The 27,584-nt window shown below is 37.6% G+C and overlaps 1 protein-coding gene across 2 annotated transcripts in view; it reads right to left on the reverse strand.

The window, feature by feature from the left end:
• LOC123510756 (tigger transposable element-derived protein 1-like) overlaps positions 1 to 27,584 on the reverse strand; it is a 136,982-nt gene that overhangs the window by 71,953 nt on the left and 37,445 nt on the right. For both annotated transcript variants that reach the window (XM_045266111.1, XM_045266110.1), the window contains 2 exons: positions 27,193 to 27,244; positions 15,472 to 15,662 (listed from right to left, as the gene is read on the reverse strand). In XM_045266111.1, the coding sequence (XP_045122046.1) occupies positions 15,472 to 15,662; positions 27,193 to 27,244 (243 nt within the window). The remainder of the gene's footprint in view (positions 1 to 15,471; positions 15,663 to 27,192; positions 27,245 to 27,584) is intronic.

Here is a 27,584-nt window from a genome sequence, read left to right on the forward strand (position 1 = left end):
CCATCTCCTCCCAGTTTACGTTTTTAAAATAGTTCTTGAGATTCTCAATATCAGCCTTTCTGTAATTTAATCGGTCTCCTTTGTATGATTCATCTCTATCTTCCTTTTCTTCTTCTATATCCATCTCTAATATTACATGGTCACTCTTTCCCAATGGGCACTTGTATCTTATATCATCATTAATTGGTATGTCCCTTGTAAAAACTAGGTCTAATCTTGCCGGCTCATCGTTTCCTCTGAATCTTGTGTTTTCCTTTACTCTTTGGACCATCAAATTATCTATCATTAGGTTCAGGAATCTATCTCCCCAGGCATCTTCCCCCATACCACTTTCATAATTTTCCCAGTCTACCTCCTTACAGTTGAAATCTGTGTGTGTGTGTGTGTGTGTGTGTGTGTGTGTGTGTGTGTGTGTGTGTGTGTGTGTGTGTGTGTGTGTGTGTGTATTTACCTAGTTGTATTGGACACGGTTCGAGCAGGGCTCAGTGTCTTGTCTCCATGTCTCCATTTATCTAATTTTTCTTTACAGTTATGCACATTATGTGTTGTAACAACTTCATTATCCAATGCATTCCACTTTTCCACCATTGTGTGTATCTACCTATTTGTATTTACCTATTTGTGATTACAGGGCCCGAGCTATAGATCTCTATGTCCTATCTCTTTGTCAACACTTGTCCAATTTTTCCTTCATTTGACTGACACTTGCCGCACACACCACATCCACGCTCAGTTTGTTCCATGCATCAATGCTCCGACACGGGAAGCTATACTTCTTGATGTCGCTCGTGCAGGAGTCCTTCAGTATTTTCTTTGGGTGTCCTCTTAGGTAATTACTGGATGCCATCGTGATCAGGTTCTCCCTATCCAATATGTCCACTCCATGTACTATTTTGAACATTGTTATCATATCCCCGCTGACTCTTCTTTCTTCCAACATACTTAATTCCAGCCTATTTAACCTTTCCTCATACGGTACCTCCTTTTAAGTCTGGTATCATTCTTGTTGCTAACCTGTGTGTGTGTGTGTGTTTCACTGTTTGATCTGCTGCAGTCTCTGACGAGACAGCCAGACGTTACCCTACGGAACGAGCTCAAGGGTCATTATTTCTGATCTTCGGATAGGCCTGAGACCAGGCACACACCACACACCGGGACAACAAGGTCACAACTCTTCAATTTACATCCCGTACCGACTCACTGCTAGGTGAACAGGAGCTACACGTGAAAGGAGACACACCCAAATATCTCCACCCGGCCGGGGAATCGAACCCCGGTCCTCTGGCTTGTGAAGCCAGCGCTCTAACCACTGAGCTACCGGGCATGTGTGTGTGTGTGTGTGTGTGTGTGTGTGTGTGTGTGTGTGTGTGTGTGTGTGTGTGTGTGTGTATTTACCTATTTACCTATTTGTGTATTACAGGGCCTGAGCTAAGCTCTCTGTGTCCTGTCTCCTTGTCCACTCCTGTCATATCTCTTTCATCTGATTGACACACACTGTGTCAATGACATCACTGCTCAGTTTATTCCACTTATCAATACTACGATGCGGGAAACTGTACTTTCTCACGTCATTTAGACAGATGTCTTTTATTAGTTTTTTTCCATGTCCTCGGAGATAATTACTTGCGGTCACCTTTATCAATTCTCTGCATGCCCCAACCTGTTTGGTTTGATCTCTCTCTCTCTCTCTCTCTCTCTCTCTCTCTCTCTCTCTCTCAGAAGAGTTACCTTCTACCATTTTATTATAATCAAAGATAATGAAAAAATGAACATGAAAGAATGGTAATATTTTATTCACTTTGCTGAACAAATTTAGCGTATGTGTCCCTTCGCTCTTATCAGGGTGCTTTCGACATGGCGGGTTGCTGGGGTTGCCAAGTGTCGCCCTCAGAATGGGAGAATAGCTTAGTTACCCCTAAATATACAGAGCTAGTGTATGATGGACACTACTTAATGTAATGTGTACCGTATAGATGTACTGCGGACGTGGGTATTGTTCCGCTACCCCACGCCACGCCACACATTCAGTCGTACCCAAAGCAGCTTCGGGTTCACTCACGCTCGCCTGGCCTTTCTTTGACTGGTCCTCCTGTCAAGCACAGCCAGTCTACCTCTACAGTCTACTGTCTACAGTCACACTCCAGTGTGTAGACTGTAATTCTGCATCATCACGCAAGCTACAAGCCTCATTCAAGGCGCCCAGACTACAAGTCTCTGGCCGCCAGCTACTCATTAAGCCTCCACGCGCTCGCTACCAAGTATTTTGTATTTCTACAATAAACACAGGGAAGCTTCCCCCTGGTGTTTCTTTCCATCACACCTGCATATGTCGTTGGTGCCACTGGTACCAGGACAAGTAGCAATACTATGGGGTGGAAAAAGAAGCCAGATACTTGCACTCGCCATCTGACTCGAGAAACCACGCATGGAGCTCAAACATGAGGCGTGAAAATTCTTTATTACGGGAACCATCGCCGTCACTACGGACGCACTGATACAATCATTCATATACGATCGCCGGAACATAAGGGTTAAGCCAAAAAGTAACAATACTTTTCTTCTTGTCAAATGTATCCCATACCATCGATTCCTTTTGTTTCATTACCTTCACTATTTCTTGGGCAAGGTCTACCTTGAACTTTCGTGTTTCCAAGATTTCTTTAAAACTAACTTTTCTTCCTCTCTTTCATTCTTGCACTTTAGATATTCATCTTTCATTTCTTTTACTTCACTTCCCTGTGTTATTACAACTCTATATCCTCCTATATGTTTTAACTTTGCACACTGTGTTTACAGCACTTTGTTTTCCTCTTCTAGATCATGTTGTCTTTTTTCAAATGTTTATCACATGTTCTATAAGGTCACTTAGACTACTTTCCATTAGATTTACTTTTCTGTGATGCATTTTTACATACAGTTCCTTATTAGTGTCCTCATTGAATCCTTGGAATGGTGATCCCCACACCTCTTCTCTATCATGCAAAGCATAAGCCATTGCCGTAATTTATGGATGTTTATCTCTTTAAAACCCCTTTTCTTTACATGGAGACAGTACCAGCACTAAACAGAGCCCTATCTCCCTTACAACACATTCTATGTAATGATGACGAGGTCGCTGTGCGACTGATACAGGATAACCTAGATGGGCCCTGGTGGCCCTTTGTTATCCTATTATTTATGTTATGTTATGTTATGTTATGTATGCAGTACAGTGATTGGTGTCTTTCGTTGGTTTGTTTACACTGGAGCTCAGCTGGTTCACTTTTGCTCCCTGTCAGGGTGCTCTCGTGTGTGTGTGTGTGTATTTACTCAGTTGTATTTACCTAATTGTATTTACCTAGTGTGTGTGTGTGTGTGTGTGTGTGTGTGTGTGTGTGTGTGTGTGTGTGTGTGTGTGTGTGTGTGTGTGTGTGTGTGTGTGTAATTCAATTCTAAATAATATACAGCCTATGTTGAGACAGCCAGGCATTACCCAGCACAGCAAGCTCAGAGTTTGTTATCTCTAATGTCTAGGTAGGTCTGAGACCAGTCACACACCACACACCAAGAAAGCAAGGCCACAACTCTTTGACTTTTATTCCATTTATTGAAAAAAAAAAAAAACTTACTGACACAATGAGACTCACGGAGTTCAGGGAGACCAGACATCTGAACATCCTTTATAGTTGCCATCATTGAATTTTCTATGAAAGTGAGAGATTTTGCTTCAGGCACTCCTTCACCTAAAACATAGAACATTGAGTTAGCCATATCAGCACTAGTAATGCAAGGATGTTATATTCATGAATGTTTTTTAATAAGTAGCTAAAGTGTGTGTGTGTGTGTGTATTTACCTAGTTGTATTTACCTAGTTGTAGTTTTACAGGGCCTGAGCTTTATGCTCGTGTGGCCCTGTCTCCATATCCATATCTATTCTTTAAAACTATGCACACTCATTGCTGACGCCACTTCTTCACTCAAACTGTTCCACGTCTTAACACATTTTTGCGGGAAACTACATTTTTTAACATTCTCAGACATCTTCCCTTCCTCAATTTTTTACTATGCTATCTTGTACTTCGAATGTCATATTCCTCTCTCAGGAACAGTTACTCAATATCTACTTGATCCATTCTGTTCATCAATTTATAAACTTGTATCAGATCTCCTCTCTCCCTTCTCTGTTCCAGGGTTGGTAGATCCATAGCCTTTAGTCTCTCCTCATATGTCATCCCTTCAAGTTCTGGAACCATTCTTGTAGCCATTTTTTGTAGTCTCTCCAACTTCCTTATGTGTTTCTTTTTATGAGGGGTCCACACAACTGCTGCATATTCCAATCTGGGTCTTATTATAGTACTTATCAATTTCTTCATCATTTCTTTGTCCATGTAGTGAAACGCTATTCCAATATTCCTTAGCAAATTATATGTCTCTGAAAATTTTATCCATATGGCTTACCGGGTGATTGTTTTCTTCCATCATCACTCCCAAGTCCTTTTCCTATTTTACTTTCTTCAGTTCTACTCCATCTCCAATCTTATAGATTCCCAATGGTCATCTTTCACTTTTTCCCATTTCCATGACATGGCTTTTGTCCACATTGAATTCCATCTCCCACTTCTTACTCCATTTCCAGATTTTATTTAGGTCTTCCTGCAGTATTTCACAATCCTCTCTTTGCTTTATAACTATGCAGTTTCGCATCGTCCGCAAACATTTATGTAACTATTCACTCCCTCTGGCATGTCATTTATATATAGAGAAAAAGTATTGGCGCCAATAATAAACCCTGTGGCACCCCGCTCTCTACTGCTCTCTAGTTGAACTTCATATCTTTAACTACCGTTCTTATTTCTCTCCCCTTCCAATAATTTTCCATCCATCTCAATGTGCTTCCCTTTAGACCACCCCTCTCCTCTAACTTCCACAGTAATCTTGCATGTGGCACTTTATGTGAGTGTGTGTGTCTGTGGTGTGCCTGCACACACATGCCTACAGTTACCATAAATGACTCCTCTCTTCACAAAAGTAAACAATTTTCCTTACCAGTTCTCTCCTGCTCCTGTTTTAGGCCAGCAAACATTTTTTCACCAGTGATTTGAAATCAATTAATTTTTTCTTTGGTTCCTTTCTCTGCCTCGTGACATGTGAAACTGCATTAACTGCACAAGTGATCTCCTCCCATGCAGCTCTCTTTCTTTCTGCAGTCACATGATGACTGAACTTGTTGTGCAATACAGCTCTTCTGTCCAGCCAAGCCTATAACCAAAGGTGATTGTGATATTAATATATTTCCCATAATAAATAAAAAAATAAATAATATTCAAATCAATTTGCTCCTCAACTTTCTGTTGCAACCAATTTGTTCATCCTCAAAAATTAGTGAATACCTAGATAAGTTAAAAATCAATAAGATAACTACTTCATAACTTAATACACCAAAACCTACATGAAAATAACATAACGGTTACATAGAATACTAGGATGGGTTGAGTTGGATTTGGTAACTTTAATTAGGTCCTTCATCACACCATTCAACAGTTTATGAGTGTATAATATGAGGACAAAATTATTTTCTTGTAGATTTTGGTGTACAGTTTTACGTTTTTAGTACATACCTAATATATTAAGCTTTTCCTCATTTTGCAGTTCGTTAATTTAACTATTCATTAAATGCTGAAAACAATTAAAAAAAACCTTTCATACAAAGCTACCTATCAAATTAGAGCAATAAATCTACCAGAAAAAATTTGCTTTTCTCCACTAATAAGAGAAAAGTACAATTACCAGAAAAAATGAGGTGGTAACAGTCTGTGCCTAACACTATAATGAAACAAAAACAGCTGCCTTAGTACCAAACTTGCAAATCCAAAACTTTCCTGCTATCAAAATAATTTATCAGAACTCATTTGGGAAAACAGTTGTAATTTTGTTGCATTCTAAGTGCAAATTGTTCTGCTGCATTTTTGGTCCAAATTGCTCATTTGCAAAATTACAACCAGAAACTCTAGTGACTTCCCTATAGAGGTCAACCTCAAAATGTTTCTAATGTATTATCCAGGGTGCAACTACCAGCATGCTAGCTAGCCCTCATTCAGCAAGTGTTACAATATATGTATCTAGAAATTACCTGAATCATTGTTAGAATTTCTTCATCAGAGAAGTTGGCTCGCCGAAGGCGTTTGGTGCGGTGCTCCTTACTTGCCTTGTCCAGTTTTCCACAAATTCTTATATTTCTTGGGTAGGCACAGTTCTTCTTATCACTTACAAAAGGTGGCACTGTATACATTTGTTTACTGCACACTGCTGTGATGATACCCTTCTTCTGGTTGGCTAAACGGCAGTCAGCTACATCCCATTCCTAGACAGCGGGACGGAACGGACCAAGATTACAGTCGCACGATCATGAGCTATGAACATCCGAGCAGTGTTTTGAAAAATGCAACTTAGTGGTGACCAGCCCACAGTAGAAAATGGCGGCCATGAGAAAGCTTTAAAGATCTTGGCGGCGGAAAGCTACAATGTTTTGAACATCCATCCCCAGGATATTTGGGTGGCTTTGTACCAGCAACCCCTGTAAGGATGCTGAAAGCCACGTTGCTAGGAACTGAGTATGTAATACTCCCGTTGTTTTATAGACCTTAGTGAAGTTTTCCTTGTACATATTTCCATATGTTAAGCCCTCCCCATCCCCTACATTCAAACACTTCCCATCAACAGACAATTCACATCAACCTTGCTGCAACATCCTGTCCCCTGCACCTTGTTGGTGATCTCACCCACTGTGCCATCAAGTTATTTGTTGCTACCTTTAACAATTCTTCTGCCCACTCACCACCTTTCACCACTTCGTAGTCTTCCCACATTATTTCTTTGCAATTAAAGTCTCCAACTATCATCACTCTATCCTTTCTGTTGAGTTCTTGCTTCATTCTGTCTAGAGTATTTCTCATCACTATTTGGTACTGTTCATATTCCCAAGCACTGGTTCTGGGTGGTATGTATACTGTTATAATATTAATGCCCCTCTTGCCATCTGTTATAAGCATACTTATCACTTCTTCATTTCTGTGTGTGTGTGTGTGTGTGTGTGTGTGTGTGTGTGTGTGTGTGTGTGTGTGTGTGTGTGTGTGTGTGTGTGTGTGTGTGTGTGTTCATGGTCACCTGCTGGTCACCCAGCCAGCCTTCCCCATTACAGAGCGAGCTCAGAGCCCACAAACCAATCTTTAAGTAGGATTAAGACCACATCACACTCCATACACTAGGAAAGTGAAGCCACAACCCCTCGAATTACATCCCATACCTACTTGCTGCTAGGTGAACAGGTTCTACACATTAACTAGCTTGCCCATTTGCCTCATCCCACCCTGGACTCAAACCCAGGCCTTCTCAGTTATTCATTAATTATATTCTTAAATAAACTTTTTGGCCTATCCATTCTTACGATACCACCCGACATCACTCCATGTCTTTTCAAAGACAACCAACCCTTCAGGAAGTCAACAGATCATGCAGGGATGTCACAGATCTTTCTAAGATTTCTGATTGGGTTGGAGAAAACTTACTTGAGTTCAATGCCTTAAAAAACTCCATCTATCAACTCAACACAATCTTCCCGACCACTATCCCCTCTTTTACAATAACACTCAACTGTTCCCCTCTTCTACACTGAATACCCTCTGTCTGTCTTTTACTCATAATCTAAACTGGAAACTTCACATCTCATCTCTTGCTAAAACAGCTTCTATGAAGTTAGGGATTCTGCGGTGTTTCTGCCAATTTTTCTCACCCCTTCAACTGCTAACTCTATACAAGGGCCCTTATCCATCCTTGTATGGAGTACATTTTGCATGTTTGGGGGGTTCCAAGCACTCAGTTCTATTACATATATTATGATGGAATCAAAAGTTTTTTGTCTCATCAACTCCCCTCCTCTGACTGAATGTCTTCAGCCTTCTCACCACTATAGTGCTATAGTGTTGCATCTCTTGCTATCTTCTACTGCTATTTACATGCTAACTGCTCTTCTGATCTTGCTAACTGTATGTCTCCTCTCCTCCTCACATTGCTGCACAAGGTTTCTTCTTCCTCCCACCCCTATTCTGTCCAACTTTCTAATGCAAACCTTAACCAGTACTCTCAATCTTTCATACCTTACTCTGGAACCCCCCTGCCTTTTTCTGTATTTCCAACTTCATATGACTTGACTTCATTATAAGATAATGGTTGTCTCTGATGTGTATAAATATGAATGTGATAGAGTAATGATGTCATGACTTCATGACATCATGCACAGAGTTGTATTCAAAATGTTGTACAGGCTTTATTTCAAGTTTTTTTAATGTGCTTTGGCATGAACATACTTGAAAGATACCTAAAGAAACACAGGGAATGCTTTTTTTCAATTTCTATACATGTCATGATATATGATTTTTTTAAGTTTTTGCATTTCATGACATCATCAAAACAGCATGAAAAGCTGTTATTTTTCCTCATTAAAAACTTTCTAATCACTTTAAGGAAAAATCGGTCAGACAAAATGTTACCCCAATCCCTGTCTATAAGTACACCAATTCTCAAGGCAGCATGTATAATGGTTGATTTTATATGGTTTTTCATATCTCAAAATATCAAGTGGTGAGATAATGCTCTTTAAAGTTTTTAAAGTTTAGCACCCACGCTATATGTTTATCAAAATTAGTAAATTTATTATATGTTGTGTTGTTGATCTATAGAGAAACTGCACACAAGGAATGATCAAATTCTCATAATTTTGAGAGCTATTTATTTTGTGGTGACACTATCAGAATTCCTGGCTCTGGTTCTTTGTGCCTTTCATGGTAGATTTGGTTCACTGGTGGGTGTTCTAAGAATGCTATTTCATAGAATTATAGTTTATTTTAACCGTCAGTAGGCACCTTCCTTGTTCTCCATGAAACAATCCTCTGCAAATCAATTTTTTTTGTCCTAATCAAGATTGGCACCTCCAGGTACTAATGTTTCTCTCTCTGCTTTTCTCTTCTTTTCCTCCTCATGTATTTTTCTTATTTTCTTTTCCTTAATTTCATTTTCTTAGCTTCTGCTATCAAAAGTGAGATCCTTTTCCTGTCCCTTCCCTCCAAAATCTCCTTCCCCAGCATGCCAAGCACCTCAGCTTCACCTGCCACTGAGCCATCATCTCTTACCTCTTCTTTTCATTTACCTCCTATTCTCTTTTTTTTTTTCTTCATCCCTCACATCTTCTTCAGCTGCTGTAGCCTATTTTGTTTATTCTTCATGTTGTAGTAGGAAGATCAGCAAAGAAAAAAAAAAATGCATGAGAGCCTGCAAGCAGGAGTGTGACGTAACCTCTTCCTTTGCCTTTCTTTGCCACACTGGTAGGGTGGTGTATGGCAAGGCGGGAAGGAGGCAGGCAATTTGAGGAGTGAAATCTCACCACAGAGAGCAATATAAGTGGTAAAATGACAAGAAAAAACAGGTAATATCCTAAAATGCTTAGAGAGTGCTTACTGCGTCACACTGACCTCGTGGCATACACCACTCACGTCCCTTTTAAACACCTCAGAATGAGTGTTGTTGTATGCAGAGGTCTATGATTCATATACCATATGAATTCTGAATATTTCTCCTACAATAATCTGCAGCAATTGAAAAAAATTTTTGTCATAATTTACTAAATCTCGACCACAGCATGCCCTTAACTATTAACTATTCCTTTATTTCTTTTCCAAAGTGCACAATTTCACTTGAAACATAAAATTCAACCAATTTGACTTTTTAGAACTTAAGTTTAGGAATCTAAAGTAGTATTTTATTCTAATTTCCCTCCAAAATATTTTTTTTCAAATTGAAACAATTTTGAATAACAAGTCAAAATTATAAAAAAAAAATGATTGAAAAATACATTTCATGTTGAAATGATTTCAAAAATAATCTCATAAATAAGTACACCAATTTATATAGAAACTGAGGGAGAGAAAGAAAGACAGACAGAGAACAGAGAAGAGGAGGGGTTAGAGAATGAAGACAAGCTCATGATCTATGTGGAAGTAGTAATAGTGTGGGGAATCTGGTGAAATTCACACCCGACACCTAGAATCATAAATTTAGGGTGACTGTATTTCAAAACTGGCAACAGCGGCAGTGATGGAGCAGCCATATTACAGCTCCCCAGAGCCCTTCAGCCAACCATGTGAGCAGCGGCTCCCTTCACAAGTAAGGAGGTCGTCTCGTACACCGGCAATAGCTCAAAACCTAAATATTCCCCTCAAAAATTGGAGGTCGTCTTATACACGAAGTCGTCTTATAGTCCGGAAAATACGATAATCCATTCCTGATAATCCAATTGTAAAGAGATGGATTGTAAAAGAATGCATACAGAAAATAATAATACATTCCAAGACCTTTATATGTGCCACATAAAGCCCATATCATATAGAAATACAGTTATTGTATAAAGTAATAAAATGAGCTACATAAATAAAATAATAACAAGAATAAAGCAAAGAAATCAAGATAATTATGATTGATTTTTGTACATAACTCCCATTGTAGTGTCATGTATCTTTATATGTGACCCATAAAATCCACAGAAAAAAACATAGATCATAAGTAGTATATACATTATTAGCTAAATTAATAAAACATGTTACACAAACAAAATAAACATAAAGGCTAGTACACACCTGCATACCTCGTCGCGCGACTTGTCGAGCGACCGTATATAGACGGTGGCTCGACATTGTTTATATACGGTCGCTCGACACCGTTGCATGAGCGTTTAGCGTCCACACTACCATTGTTATTTTTTCATGTAGTTTCTGCTCGGCAGTCATGGAGGACATTGCTCTGTGCGGGTGAGCGTGCCTAGTGATAATTGCCGATGAAGATGGAAGAAACAGAAAACGCAAAGCGTTGGTGGTGTCGCGATTTGTTTGAGGAGGGGCCGAGATTTGCTGTTGGACTATTGGATAAATTGAAACTGAACGACGCCACGGGTTTCACAAATTTCACCCGCCTAACACCTACAGATTTCAAGAGTTACTTCTGATGGTCGGAGGGCAAATAATGAAACAGGACACCAAATTTAGAGAAACAATACCAGCGTCTGTTCGACTTGGTGTCACACTGCGATTCCTTGCAAGTGGAGACTCCTTCGCAAGCCTCATGTACACATTCAGGATATCAAAACAGGCAATATCACAAATAGTCCCAGAAGTTTGAAGCAATTATTTCAGCACTGAAACAATATGTGAAGGTATGTAGTTATAACAAATTCAGACTTACAATTTTATTAATGTTCTGTTTTAACAAATAACATGTGATTCCTTTTTCCATTACAATCAGAGAATGTAAGCAACAAATGACATAAACAGAAATAAAGCATTACCAGTAATAATTACTGTTCTCGAACATTTCGAGTAACACATGAACTATAGACATTAAAATAAAAACAATATTTTATGTCAACTGCATGATACAATGCACCACATTACTTTCAAATAAAATACAATACAAGCTTGTGTGATAATGCTGAAGTTAATGAACAAAATAATAATAATTTCCTTGACATTCTTTTAGTACTTTAGGCATATTTATTTTGCATATTACAATTTTAACAAATCTACCACGTCTAAATAATCCCTGGTACCAGCTGCTGACTGTGATTGTTGATCAGGAACAAGTGATACAGACGCTGCTGACTGTGATTGTTGATCAGGAACAGGTGATACAGACGCTGCTGACTGTGATTGTTGATCAGGAACAGGTGATACAGACGCTGCTGACTGTGATTGTTGATCAGGAACAGGTGATACATACGGTGTAGCTGATGATGAGCAAGGTGGAACAGGAGATGAATGACAACTGAGATGTGAATAGTCTGACAGGGTGAATGTGATAAGACACGGGCGGAAGATGGATATGTGTTCTGCATAGCTTGAATGTCTTCAGATAACTGTCCCATGTCCAATCGAAATAAGATATCGTTGATGTAACGCTGAGCTAAAGAAATCTCCACCTTGGGTCTGTTGCAGTTTTTCATCTTATTTGCAACGAATTCACCGAATGCTGTATTCTCATCTCGCAGAAACAATGTGTGAGAGAGATTTCATGCAATCTACAGCTTCAATCACAGGGGAGCTTCCACTCTTTCGGGCACGTTTAGGAGGTATTCTTGGAGTTTGGAATGGGTGGCCATCGTCCTTTTCTTCAATTTCTTCATTATTAGAAGTAGTTCCTTGCTCCTCAGCGGCTACTTGAACCTCCATGTCCGCATTCCCAGAGCGGTCCTGAAACACAAATCATATATATTATTAAACGAGGCGTGTCCGTCCGTCTGTCCGTCTGTCTGTCCGTCTGTCTGTCCGTCTGTCTGTCCGATAGTACATTGTTCCTTTCTACGTATGCACCTTTTACGTTACAACCAATGATCGGGAAATATTCAGTGAAAACTTTCTAAATGATGAGCATAGGTACTTTCACTGTACGAAATGTTTAAAAATGATTAATTATTGTTATTACTTTCTTATTGCAGAAACCATCTTCCGAAGCTGAATGGAGAATTGTTGCTAATGACTTCGAGACAAGATGGAATTTTCCACACTGCTTAGGGAGCATTGATGGCAAGCACATTCAGATGATTGCACCTGCCCATAGCGGCAGTTTGTATTACAACTACAAAAACACCTTTAGTATAGTGTTGCTTGGTGTTGCAGATGGTAACTACAACTTTTTGTACGCTGATGTTGGGTGTCAAGGCCGCATTTCTGATGGGGGTGTTTTTTAAGTTCACCTCATTGTATAATACCCTAGAGAACAATTCGGCACATGTACCCAGTGTTGAGGCATTACCAGGTAGAACGGAGCCGGTACCGTATGTTCTAGTAGGAGATGACGCTTTTGCTATGTCCTCATACTTGATGAAACCATACCCTGGTCGTGCATTAGACATCCCTAAACGAGTGTTCAACTACAGACTAAGTAGAGCTCGAAGGATCATAGAAAATGTGTTTGGAATAATGTCATGTAAATTCAGAGTGTTTCTTAAGCCCATTGCTTTACAACCATGTAAAGTTGAATCTGTGGTTTTAGCATGCATATATTTGCACAACTTTTTACGCAGGAATTCTGTTTCAAGACAGAGCTACACGCCTCCTGGAAGTTTCGACTCTTGTGACACAGATGGCAATATGATAGCAGGATCTTGGAGAAGAGACATCAATGAATGTGATCGTTTGTTGGATTTGATGCATGTTCCACGAAGAGCTTCGGATAACTTACATAAAATCCGTGATGAATTTTGCAGCTATTTTGTTTCTGAACAGGAACTGTGCCTTGGCAGTATGACGCCATAATCTAATATCGTAGATCATGTGTACAATAGCTAATCACAGACTAAAGTTCAATAGCATACCTATCTAATACAATGTTAGTTAATCTTTTGCTCATAATTGACAGTATCAGAATGTTTTAGTATACCTAATACATACATTTTCTTTATAATTATTAACAGCAAATTAGTTTTGTGGGTAACTGCTATAAATACAATATGCAACAATATGTAGCTAACTGTAATTGAAATGTTCAATAAACTATTATTCACTTACCTCATCTTCCTTTTCTCCCGTATTTGGGATTGTATCCTCCGAATCTGTGTTCCGGCTGCCTTTAGATTCATTAAATGGTAATAGGAATAATAAATATTCATATGCAAACCATGTGGATTTCTTAGGAGACTGCCCACTCCGAATGTTTCACTTTTTTTCGCTCTCGGTAGAACGAACTTTTTAAATTATGAATTTTCTTCTCGATATCTCCCACGGGAACCTCATGCACTGTAGCCAGTGATTCCAGTGCTGCTTTCCTTTTCACACGGTTTTTATAATCTGAACAGGTTACGTCCCAAAGGCAGGTAAATCCATGATAGTCTTCTATAAACTTCAAAACTTTGTCATTGGACCACATTGCTCTCAATCCGAAAACACCCGACTCACTTGGTAGCTAGAGAGACACTACTGGCCAAGGTGGCTATGTCTCGTATACCGTTGCAGATGTCGTACACACTGGCAACAACGTGTCTATTCTGTATACCGTCGCACTTTGTCGCACTTTGTAACCCATTCCGATCGGGTAACCAGCGACATGGGAATTTGGCCGCAGAACATGAACTGCAACAAGCCGCGACAAGGATTTGTCGCAAGACATGTATGCGCATACAAGGTGCGACACGTCGCTGCAAGCAAAGTCGCGCGACGAGGTATGCAGGTGTGTACTAGCCTTAAGAATAAAGCAATAAAACTAAGATATATAGAAACACATTATACTTACTCTCACTCATGTCTCCTTATGTTACCGGACCTGTCCAAGAAACTGGCAGGGACAATGCACCACAATCATTCACTCACAATGTTCCTATACAATGAATCCCCCAGTTTTACAAGGGATTATTTTTCAAAAGCACTCATTAAGTGCTAAAATCTGTGAGAGAGAGAGAGAGAGAGAGAGAGAGAGAGAGAGAGAGAGAGAGAGAGAGAGAGAGAGAGAGAGAGAGAGAGAGAAAAAATGATTGTTACCTATACACCTCCCAGTGAGATTTAATAGCATTGGTTTACAGGGAGCTGTGAACTTATTATCAAAGCCAGCTGTGACCTCACTGAAAGTTTCCCTTTGTGTCACAACACCAGAGAGCAGTCACAGCCTGCCCTCTAAAGACAACTCTCTTCCTTTCCACAAAACCACATGCACCAAGCTACACACACATTCATCACTCAAAATTCAAAATTGAAAATGGCAATTCCTCCACCAGTCTCAGTCCTCTTCCACTTCCAGATAAATCTCTTTTGAACTTGTTTGGGGACTGGTATTTCAGTAGGTCTTTTTATCTTAATCATATTTTTGTTACCCTTAGCTGATTTTGCCATTTACATGAAAAAATTAACAACCATCATCAACCAGCAGGTCATGAAGGACTCTTTATAGGAAAATCTTACACATAAAAACATCTATCCTTTAAGCCACCTAAAACTGATACTTTCAAGTGTGACTCCTGTAAGATTGCAAGCTTGTAGAGCAACAGATCTAGAGGAAGAATTACAGGTATGCACATCTTTGGCAAAGACATGTCAGCAGCTACTGAAAGACATAAGTATGAATACGGATGATGAAATTCACTCCATATGCCTTGACCTTCAAAAAACACTCCCCATTCCACACCTGTCAAACTAATTTATAACTTGTGTATAAGTAACATGAAGATGAGCAAAAACACCTATGTAAGGGATGAGATGACAGGAAGACATGCTTCTATTAAGACTGTCATGTCTGAAAGAGCAGATCACTAAGGAATATGAGAGGGCAAACTATGAAAAGTTTGCAGTCTTCAGTAATAACTATGGCTGAAAAAAAAAAATCATACTGTCATACTTGGAAGAACTTCACAATACTTAATAGGCAGTGAAAAAAAAAACTACTGAAAATATAAAACTTACATACCTGAGTGTAATTAGTTGTCTCCCTCGACACATCTGTGGAATCCTCATCCACTTGCAGAGGATCTGCATACTCTGGAAGACTCCCATCTCCTGCTTCCTCTCCTCCAACGCCCTCTTCTTCTTCCTCTTCCTCCTCATCCCCTTCCTCTTCCTCTTCTGGTTCTTCTCCCCATTCCTCCACTTCAAGAGGTTCTGGATAGAAAAATTATGCTAGAGATGGTGTTAATAAAATTTCAAACATGGCTGGTCAGAATATTTGGTGTCAAAAAACTAGAATGAAGAAAAAAAATGACAGGGCAATTGATTAAAAGTCAAGAACACTATTAGACAAATGTTGTGAAAAGTTTGCATCACCTTTTCCACGTACTGTCCTAATTAATGACCTTGATTTTGTTTGACACTATTGTTATAGCACTTATTCCACTTAATTACCTCCATCACATCTCTTGATGCATCCCTATCTAAGGAATGCAAATTCAAAAGCTTCAATCTCCTTTTGCAAGTAGTATTTTTCATCCCCTGTAGTTATTCTTCTCGACTAAATATAACAGACCTACATATATCCCTTCTGTAAAAGGAGACCTGATGATGTTTGACGAATACCAAATATAACTTTAATATTTCTCTAATACTTCCACTTTTGCTCCTAATTGATTTCTGTCAATAATCATAACTCCTTGATATTTTTTGCTATCTAATCTTATCAGGATTTTGTTTCTTGTTGTGAAGCTATAATGAGGATTTCTTCTCCCTACAATAATTACTTCACATTTGGAAATATAAAACTACATTTACCACCTATCTATCCATTCATTCACCATATGCCTCAAGAACAGTTGCATCCGAAACAAACTTATTACTGTATTTGATGGCATAATAGGACACACCTTTTTCAAAAAAATTTACAATGAGAACCAGCCCTATTACTGCTGCAGTGTGTGATTTATTAATAGACTTGGTGAGCCAGGAAAAGTGTTTCTAAATAAAAGCACAGATGGCCATATAGTGGCCTTAATGAAGGAGAGAATCACTATTTTCAACTGTGCAGGCTATGGGAAGAGGACAGTCCACCAGCTATCTATATAAATGGGTACTCATCAAGCAATAAAGACATACAACTGATCATACACTTAGTAAAATTCTGATAGAAAACTTAGGAGATGAAGATGCATTGATTGAAGCTGGTGGAGGCAGCAATGATGTAGACAATTGTTATTCCTATTTCCTGGATTTGGTTCCAATCATAATTTTTGCACAGTAGGCTATTTGAACAATAATATACGTGTGTGTGTGTGTGTGTGTGTGTTTCTAAAATCAATGTTCACAAAAAAATTACAACAATAGGTATTTAGGCAAAATTTATGTAAAGGTAATGACTAAGACATGGGTTTTTCTTCTCGGTGAAGGTAAATCCTGTCTGAAAATTGCCCTCCTGAGCTACGGACAGTATCATTCGAGTGACAAGGGTGGAAGATAAGTGTTTAAGAATCCGTCCAACTGACCCCAGAAAGACATAAATGGGCTATTTACTTCAATATATAAAGACGCTAACAAATATCAGGATGGTGTTTAATTACATGGATAAGAGTATGATGAAAAAAATCACAATCACTATGATGAGACCTAAATTTCAATATGTAACAGTGACGTGGTTTCCACATATGCAAAAAGGATATCAAGAAATTAGAAAGAATTCAAAGGACAGTTACAAAGATGGCACCAGAGATAAAGGACCTTACCTATGTAGAAAGACTGAAGGAAATGGAACTGCCAACTATGATAGATAGACAGGAGAGAGTTCTATTAATAATGTATAAGATAGTAAACCATATTCAAAAGATAGACAGACAAGAGATGGAGATAAGACAGACAAGAAGACACTCCAAGATGATCATGAAGAGTCATTGTTTGAGGAATATGAACAGTTTAGTTTTCCACATAGATCAGGGGATATTTGGAATGGCTTGAGTGAAAAGACTGTAACAGCAGCAAATGTGCATACACTGAAGGAAATGTTGGATAAAAATAGCTATGGAGATAGGCCACTATGAGCCCCGCTCAAACCCTGTAATATACAACTAGGTAAATACAATACACACACACACATGCATTGAAAATATATCTAATGCAAATGAAAGCTGAGGTAGACACTACCTCTTGGTTACTGTCAGCTGTGTAAACAATGATCCTGACACTGGCAGTGCCACACACCACGACCCTATTTTTGTCTCTAACAGCTTGGACAACTCCTCAAATGACATGGATGATGTAAGAGCTATTACGGTATTTTTCAGCCAGTATATCAGCCTAGTGACTTAACATTATTCAAAGAGCAAAAAAAAAAAAAAAGGCCTACAAGTGCACACAGCATAAAACATAAAAAACAAATAAAAATAAATAAATAAGAAGAAAATTATTTACCTAATAAGGCTCATTTGGTTCCAACATAGAGTTTATTGCAATCCCAAATCTAAATGACTAATGCATATTCAAGAAACACAATGGTTTTGAAAATAAGTGTATAGTACATATAAATATCAATAATTACCAGTTTCCTTTCAAGTTGTCCTACATGTGGTGTTCCATAGTAATCTGTCCTATTAATCATTATATTCCTATCATTCAAACACTATCCTGTCCTATTCACTTTTATGCTGGTGACTGTATTCAGCACTTCTCAATATCATTTACCAGATACTCAAACACTATCAGGAATTGAACACTTTTAAAAACACCTAGTGTTCAATACCTGAAAATTTTTATTTTGTTAAAATAGCTGCATTCCAAATAAGTCATACACTGAATGTAGAGACAGATCATTGATGGATAATCATTCCTATTATCTGGAGACACTCCCTCAAACAAGATTACAAAAGTTTCTCAAATAATGACAGAAACTGAAACTGCTTGATGGGCAAGCACATGTACTTTCAAGTTACAGAGTGGTCTGAATCCTACTAACTGTATGTCCTTAGTGCTTGGTACATGAAAAGGATATTAAAGAAATTTTCTATCAATATTTACACACACACACACACACACACAAGAGACACGGTAGAGGAAGCACGCAATACCGTCGCTCCCGAGAATTAGCTGATCTTCACTACCTTTGTTTGGGTTTGCAGTGGCCTGGGCAAAAAGTGTGGACTCATTTTTTTTTTATGAATCCAGTGTTAAATAATAATGAGTGAGAAAGAGATTCCATCTAAATGCAGGTATGTGACAAGGGAAAGAATGAAAGCTGATGATGACAATGTTGGTGAGGGAGAAAAAGAATTTGAAGGCTTTGATACGGCGCAAACTTCACTATTTGATAGAGTCTTGACTATCGAACGTAAATTAGATAAATTGATAAAGGAGAGTATGGGAATGAAAGAGAATGAAGAACAGGATAAAGAGCTCCAGAAATTGAAAGAAAGGATAAAAAGAGTGGAAGAAAACGAAACTAGGCTAAGAACCGAAAATGAAGAATTAAAAGTCCAAATAGCGAACTACAAGAAATTGATGGAAGAAGGACTCAGTAAAGCCGAGAAAGAAAAAGAGAAACTAAAAGATCTAGTTAACAAAGAAGAAGAAAGAGTACAAGACGTGATTAAAAAAGAAGTACAAGCATGGAGAATCCAAGATAAGAAAGACAAGGAATCATTTCAAGAAGTATTTCAAGAACAGTTAAAAGAAAGAGATGAAAATATGACAAGCAAAATGATAGGAGTCCTCAAGAAAAAAGAAAATTTAGTAAGAGAAATTGCAGAAAAAAAGAAGTGTAATTATTTTTGGACTGAAAGAAAAAATGTTAAATATAGACCAAGAAGGAAAAAGACGAAATGAAATCAGTAAAAGACCTACTAAAACCTGACTAAAACATCTGAATGACAAGGATAGACAGAACTTAGAAGAGGAAGTAGAAGAAATCCATAGAAGGGACCATATCAAGAAGGAACAGTGAGACCAATTAAGATATTACTAAAATCACAAGCAGCAGCAGAAGAAGTACTATATAGAAAAACAAAACTCAGAGAAACAGAAATAGAAACGAGGAGGAAAGGAAGAGACACAACGAACTGGTGGCAGAAGCAAGAGAAAAAAATAATGAAAGGTCAGAGGAGGAGAAGAAGGCATTTTTTTGGAGAATTATAGGAGACAGGATAAGGAAATGGTATATAAAAGAGAAAGAAGAGAAAAAAATGGAGCAAGTTTAACTAAAAATGCTAAGAACAAGAGATTAAAAATTATGTATACAAACATAGATGGGATTTTATCTAGTAAATTAGAATTAAGAGATTACATAAAGAAAGAAGAACCAGATATTGTATGCCTGGTGGAAACAAAGTTAAATGAGGCAATAAAAATAGACATAGATAAAAGGTATAATATATGGAGGAGAGACAGAGTGGTTAAAGGAGGAGGAGGAGTCATGATGATGTTAAGGAAGGAGATAGTGGTAAATCAAGTGGAGTTTGGGGAAGGAAAATCAGAAATACTGTATGTTAAGATGCATATTAACAAAAGGAGTTAACAATCATTGGAACATATGTGCCACCAAAACAAACTCATGGACTAACCAAGAATATAGAGACATGATAGATGACACAATAAGGAGTCTTACAAGAATCATTAAGGAAAGGAGAAAAGTGATATTGGTAGGAGATTTCAACTGTAAGGAGGTAGACTGGGAAAATTATGAAAGTGGTATGGGGAAGATGCCTGGGAGATAGATTCCTGAACCTAATGATAGATAATTTGATGGTCCAAAGAGTAAAGGAAAACACAAGATTCAGAGGAAACGATGAGCCGGCAAGATTAGACCTAGTTTTTACAAGGGATATACCAATTAACGATGATATAAGATACAAGTGCCCATTGGGAAAGAGTGACCATGTAATATTAGAAATGGATATAGAAGAAGGAAAGGAAGATAGAGATGAATCATACAAAGGAGACCGATTAAATTACAGAAAGGCTGATATTGAGAATCTCAAGAACTATTTTAAAAACGTAAACTTGGAGGAGAAGGAAAACTCATTAATGGTTCAAGAGAAATATAACTTATTTTTGGAAATAGGAAATATACAAAACTGGGGTCAGGGAATATGTCCCAAAATATAGACCTAAAGAAGAAGGAAAGAAATATTGGTTTAATGCAAGATGTGCTAGGGCAAAGGAGAAATGAGATGGAGCATGGAAAAGGTGGAGAAGAAACAGAAATCCAGAAAATAAGGAAAACTTCAAAACAGCAAGAAATGAATATGCTAAGGTGAGAAAGGAAGAAGAAAGGAACTATGAAAAGGACATTGTCGAAAAATGTAAGGAACAACCAAAATTGTTCTACAGATTCATAAATGGAAAAATAAGACAAAAAGAAACAATAGAAAGGTTAAAAGGAGAAAACGGAATGGTGGAAGACCCAAAAAGTATGGCAGAACTGTTAAATAGTAAATTTCAGGAGGTCTTTACTAAGGAATCCAAATTTGAAAGACCACAGGGTAATAGAGAGACTGTCTATATGAAAAAGATTAAAGTAACCAAGCTTGAAATAAAAAAGTTGATGACGGAACTAGATGAGGAAAAGGCAATGGGACCAGATGAAGTCTCAAGCAGAATACTGAAAGAATGTAGGGAAGAACTAGCAAGTCCAATATACATCATAAAACGCTCCATTGAAAATGGAACAGTGCCAGTGGAATGGAAAAGAGCTGAGGTGGTTCCCATATATAAGAGCGTAAGGAAGGAAGAACCTTTAAATTACAGACCGGTATCACTAACTAGTGTAATATGCAAGATGTGTGAAAAAGTAATAAAGAAGCAATGGATTGAGTTTCTTGAAGACAACAAAATATTATCAAATAGCCAATTTGGTTTTAGAAAAGGTCGGTCATGTGTAACAAATTTATTGAGTTTCTACCCTAGAATAGTTGATAAAGTACAAGAGAGAGAGGGATGGGTTGACTGTATTAATTTAGATCTAAAAAAAAGGCGTTTGATAAAGTGCCACATGAAAGATTACTATGGAAGTTAGAGGAGAAGATTGAGATGGATGAAGAATTACTTAAGGGAGAGAAAAATAAGGACAATAGTTAAAGATATGAAGTCCAAGTGGAGAACAGTAGACAGCGGAGTGCTACAGGGGTCAGTATTGGCGCCAATACTTTTTCTCGTATATATAAATGACATGCCAGAGGGAGTGAACAGCTACATAAATCTGTTTGCAGACGATGCAAACTGTGCAGAGTCATTAAACAAAAAGAGGATTGTGAAATACTACAGGAAGACTTAAACAAGATCTGGAAATGGAGCAAAAAATGGGAGATGGAATTCAATGTGGACAAAAGCCATGTCATGGAAATGGGAAAAGTGAAAGATGACCAGTGGGAATCTATAAGATGGGAGATGGAGTAGAACTAGAAAAAGTAAAAAAGGAAAAGGACTTGGGAGTGACAATGGAAGAAAATAATCAACCGGTAAGCCATATTGATAGAATTTTCAGAGAGACGTATAATTTGCTAAGGAATATTGGGGTAGCATTTCACTATATGGACAAAGAAATGATGAAGAAATTGATAAGTACTAAAATAAGACCTAGATTGGAATATGCAGGAGTTGTGTGGACTCCCCATAAAAAGAAACACATAAGAAAATTAGAGAGACTACAAAAAATGGCCACAAGAATGGTTCCAGAATTTAAAGGGACGACATATGAGGAGAGACTAAAGGCTATGGATCTACCAACCTTGGAACAAAGAGAGAGAGGGGATCTGATACAAGTTTATAAATTGATTAACGGAATGGATGAAGTGGATAATGAGAAACTGATCCTGAGAGAAGAATATGACTTTAGAAGCACAAGATCGCAGTAAGAAACTAAGGAAGGGACGATGTCTGAGAGATGTTAAAAAATTTAGTTTCCCGCAAAGATGTGTTGAGACTTGGAACAGTTTGAGTGAGGAAGTGGTGTCAGCAAAGAGCGTACATAGTTTTAAAGAAAAATTAGATAAGTGTAGATATGGAGACGGGACCACACGAGCATAAAGCCCAGGCCCTGTAAAACTACAACTAGGTAAATACAACTAGGTAAATACACACACACACGCACAAACACACACACACACATAAACGAAGCTAAGCTACGAGCAGAAAATGAGGAATTATAAAAGGAAGTAGCTAACTACAAGAAATTGATGGAAGAAGGACTCGGTAAAGCCAAGAAAGAAAAAGAGAAGCTGAAAGATCTAGTTAACAAAGAAGAGGAAAGAGTACAGGACGTGATTAAAAAAGAAGTACAGTCATGGAGAATCTAAGTTAAGAAAGACAAGGAAACATTTCTGGAAATATTTCAAGAACAGTTAAAAGAAAGAGATGAGAATATGACAAACAAAATTATAGGAGTCCTTAAGAAAAAAGAAAATCTAGTAAGAGAAATTGCAGAAAAAAAGTGTAATTATTTTTGACCTGAAAGAAAAAAATGCTAAATATAGACCAAGAAGGGAAAACGAGGAAATCAAATCAGTAAAAGACCTACTAAAAAATCTAAATGACAAGGATAGACAGAACTTAGAAGAGGAAGTAGAAGAAATCCACAGAATGGGACCATATCAAGAAGGAACAGTCAGACCAATTAAGATACTACTAAAATCACAAGCAGCAACAGAAGAAATACTATATAGAAAAACAAAACTCAAGAGAAACAGAAGGTTGCAAAGATACGTATATATATAAAGAAAAATAGAAACGAGGAGGAAAGGAAGAGACACAACGAACTGGTGGCAGAAGCAAAAGAAAAAAATAATGAAAAGTCAGAAGAGGAAAAGAAGGCATTTTTTTTGGAGAATTATAGGAGACAGGATAAGGAAATGATATATAAAAGAGAAGGAAGAGAAAAAAATGGAGCAAGTTTAACTAAAAATTATAAGAACAAGAGATTAAAAATGATGTATACGAACATTGATAGTGTTTTATCAAGTAAATTAGAATTAAGAGATCACATAAAGAAAGAACCAGATATTGTATGCCTGGTGGAAAATAAGTTAAATGAGGCAATAAAAATAGACATAGATAAAAGGTATGATATATGGAGGAGAGACAGAGTGGGTAAAGAAGGAGGAGGAGTCATGATGACATTAAGGAAAGAGATGGTGGTAAATCAAGTGGAGTTTGGGGAAGGAAAATCTGAAATACTGTATATCAAAATACATATTAATAAAAAGGAGTTAACAATCATTGGAACATATGTGTCACCAAAAACAAATTCATGGACCAATCATGAATATAAAGACATGATAGATGATACAATAAGGAGTCTAATGAGAATCATTAGAGAAAGGAGAAAAGTGTTATTAGTAGGAGATTTCAACTGTAAGGAGGTGGACTGGGAAAATTATGAAAGTGGTATGGGGGGGATAAGGTAAAGGAAAACACAAGATTCAGAGGAAATGATGAGCCCGCAAGATTAGACCTGGTTTTTACAAGGGGTATACAAATGAATGATGATATAAGATATAAGTGCCCATTGGGAAAGAGTGATCATGTAATATTAGAAATGGATATAGAAGAGGGAAAAGAAGATAGAGATGAATCATACAAAGGAGACCGATTAAATTATAGAAAGGCTGATATTGAGAATCTCAGAACTATTTCAAATACACTAACTAGGAGGAAATGGAAAACTCTGAGGGGGTGCAAGAGAAATATAACTTATTTTTGGAAATATAAAAAACAGGAGTCAGGGCAAAGGAGGAAAGGGATGGAGCATGGAAAAGGTGGAGGAGAAATAGAAATGCAGTAAATAAGGAAAACTTCAAGATAGCAAGAAATGAATATGTTAAAGTGAAGAAGGAAGAGGAGAGGTGTGAAGGAAGAAGTCTTTGTGGATCTAAGGTTAATTTATACCAAAGTGAAGAAGGAAGAGGAGAGGTGTGAAGGAAGAAGTCTTTGTGGATCTAAGGTTAATTTATACCAATGTGGATGGCAAAAGCTCCTAAAGACTAGAAATAGCAGACTTGCTAAGGGAAAAAAATCCCATGGTATTTTGTATGGTGGAAACTAAAGTAAAAAAGAGATAAATTTGGAGTTGTTTGGCTGTGAAGGATACAACATTTGGAGGAAAGACAGAGTGGGTAGATTTGGTGGAGGAGTTTGTATTCTGGTCCACAATAGTTTAAGGATGAAAAATATAGAGATTGAGTCTGAATTAGCTGAAGTGTTAGCAGTGGAAATTACAATGAAAGAAAATGAAAAAATAACAGTGATAATGACGTACATAGCACCATACACAGGAGCTTGGACAAGAGAAGCCACGAAAGAATGAGGAAAGAGACCTTGGATGCCTTAGAAAAATTAATCAGAGGATCAAATCACATCATACTTTGTGGTGATTTTAACTGTAAAGAAGTGGACTGGGAAAGTATGGAGCCGAAATGAGAGGAAGCGAGTTGGGGAGCTAAAGTATTTGATCAAATGACAGAAAATGCTCTGTACCAACACATCAAAGAAATGACAAGAGTTAGAGGAGATGATAACCCATCAAGATTGGATCTAGTATTTACTAGAAAGGAAGAAATAGGTAATATAACAATTGAGAGCCCACTAGGAAGAGGAGATCACATAGTCCTAATATGTGAAGTGTGGCTCAGATATGGATTGGAGTGTTCGAGAGGATTTTGGAATTGAATACAGAGGCAATGCTGGAAGAGGTACTGAGAGTATACGACGAAGTGGTTCAGAAAACAGTCCCTTTATATAAGCCAAGAGAGAGAGATAAAAAAGTATGGTTTAACAAGCGATGCAGAAAAGCCAAAGGAGAGAGAGATAGAGCATGGAAAAATATGAGAAAAAGAAGGAATGAAGGAAAAGTACCATAGAGCACGGAATATGTATACAGAGGTGAGAAGAGAGGAAGAGGCTAAATATGAGAAAAACATTGTGGATAAATATGAAAGTGCTCCTAAACTTTTTACAAATACATTAATGGTAAAACAAAAATTAAAGATACAATTCAGAGGCTGAAAGTGGAAGGAGAGATTATTGAAGATGAGTGAGAAATAGCTCAGGTATTAAATAACAAGTTTAAATCAGTGTTTGTAAAATATGGTGATTATGTTGGAGAAGGAGGAGTACTAGGAGGATATCAAGGACCCAAGTTGGAAAACATTGTATTTGATAGAAAGGAAGTCATAACAAGACTTCAGATGCTGGATGGAAATAAGGCAATGGGACCGGACCAAATGTCAGGATGGGTGTTGAAATGTTGTGCAGAGGAATTAAGTTTGCCAATTCATCAGTTATACATGAAGTCATTAGAAGAAGCATATGTTCCGGAAAAGTGGAAGGAAGTGCAAATAGTGGCTATACATAAAGGAGGAAGTACAGAGTCACCGTTAAACTACAGACCTGTTTCTCTTCTGTGTATATTGATAAAGGTGTTAGAGGGAATAATAAGAGATAGATGGATAAAGTTCCTAGAAGAAAGAGAAATTCTTTCATCAAAGCAATTTGGATTTAGAAAGGGAAGATCTTGCGTTACCAATCTTCTAAGTTTTTATTCAAGAGTAATTGACATAGTTGATCTGAAAGGAGGATGGGTTGACTGTATATATCTTGATCTAAAAAAGGCTTTTGATAATGTATCCCACAAAAGACTTAAGTGGAAGATGGAAAAATATGGAGGACTTGGGGACAAGATACTTAAATGGATGACAAGTTACTTATCAGGGAGGAAAATGAAGACAGAAGTACGGGGTGTAAGCTCTGAATGGGCTGAAGTAGAGAGTGGAGTCCCACAGGGGTCTGTGCTGGCACCCCTAATGTTCCTGATATATGTAAATGATCTACCGGATGGAGTGAGAAGTTATATTAATTTGTTCGCAGATGATGCAAAAATAATGAGACAAGTAAAATCCCAAGAAGATTGTCAAGGTTTACAAGAGGACTTGGATATTATTCATGAATGGGGCAATAAATGGATGATGGAATTTAATGCTGACAAATGTCATGTGTTGGAAATGGGAAGAAGTATACACAGACCTCATGCAAGCTATAACTTAGGTGGAGTGAATCTAATGTGTGTAGAAAGAGAAAAAGACTTGGGGGTTATAGTACAAAACAACTTGTCACCTGAGGGACATATGACAAAATTGTAGGGGAAGGTTTGGCAATAGTTGCAAATATCAGAACTACATTTACTCACCTGAATGAAACACTGGTCAAAAAAGTAATAGAATCAATTCTGAGACCAAAATTAATATGAACAGGTGGTGTGGGCGCCTCATTTGAGGAAACATATACATAAACTGGAACGGGTACAAAGAGCGGCAACGAAACTGGTGCCAGCCTTGCATGATATAGATTATCAGGAAAGATTATGTAGACTAAATCTGCCAACATTGAAAGAGAGAAGAAGAAGAGGTGATATGATCCAACTGTTCAAGTGTGTAAATGAGATTGACAAGATTGATAGAGATGACTTTCTCGAGCTGGATATGACGAGAAGACCAAGAGATAATCATGATTTGAAATTGAGGATTCTGGGGTGTACAACTGATATTAAAAAGTTCAGTTTCCCAGCAAGAACTGTCACTGCCTGGAATAGATTACCAGAGGGTGTAGTGAGAGCAAGAAATATCCATAGTTTTAAAAAAAAGTATGATAAATGGATTCAAGCGAACAGGACACCACCCATGTAGCTCATTTCCCGTAGCAAAATTATAGGTAAACTCTCTCTCTCTCTCACCATCCTTCACATCAATGATTTCTTCATCCAGGAAGGAGTCAGAATCTTCACTCTGAAAAAAATAATAATAATATTAATTTCTATTAATCATTTTCAACAAATTAAACATGCATACAAATTGGGTAAAGGATAAAAAAATCCTAAGTTTCTGCAAATGGAAAATAAGAAGTTAAATAATTATCTCACTAACATGAATACTGACACTATAGATATTTTTGCTTCTAGGATATATAGTTTACATACATAACAATACATTTTCTTTAAACTTAAAAGAAACAAATACTTGCATTTTTAAAGAAATAATAACATCAGTAATCATATTTTTCAAAAAGAAGATAAGAGTTCTTACACCAGAAATATCAGAATGACCTTTATGATTATCGATTTATGAG

Source organism: Portunus trituberculatus, chromosome 30 (genome assembly GCF_017591435.1).
Source record: "Portunus trituberculatus isolate SZX2019 chromosome 30, ASM1759143v1, whole genome shotgun sequence".
Lineage (NCBI taxonomy): Eukaryota > Metazoa > Arthropoda > Malacostraca > Decapoda > Portunidae > Portunus > Portunus trituberculatus.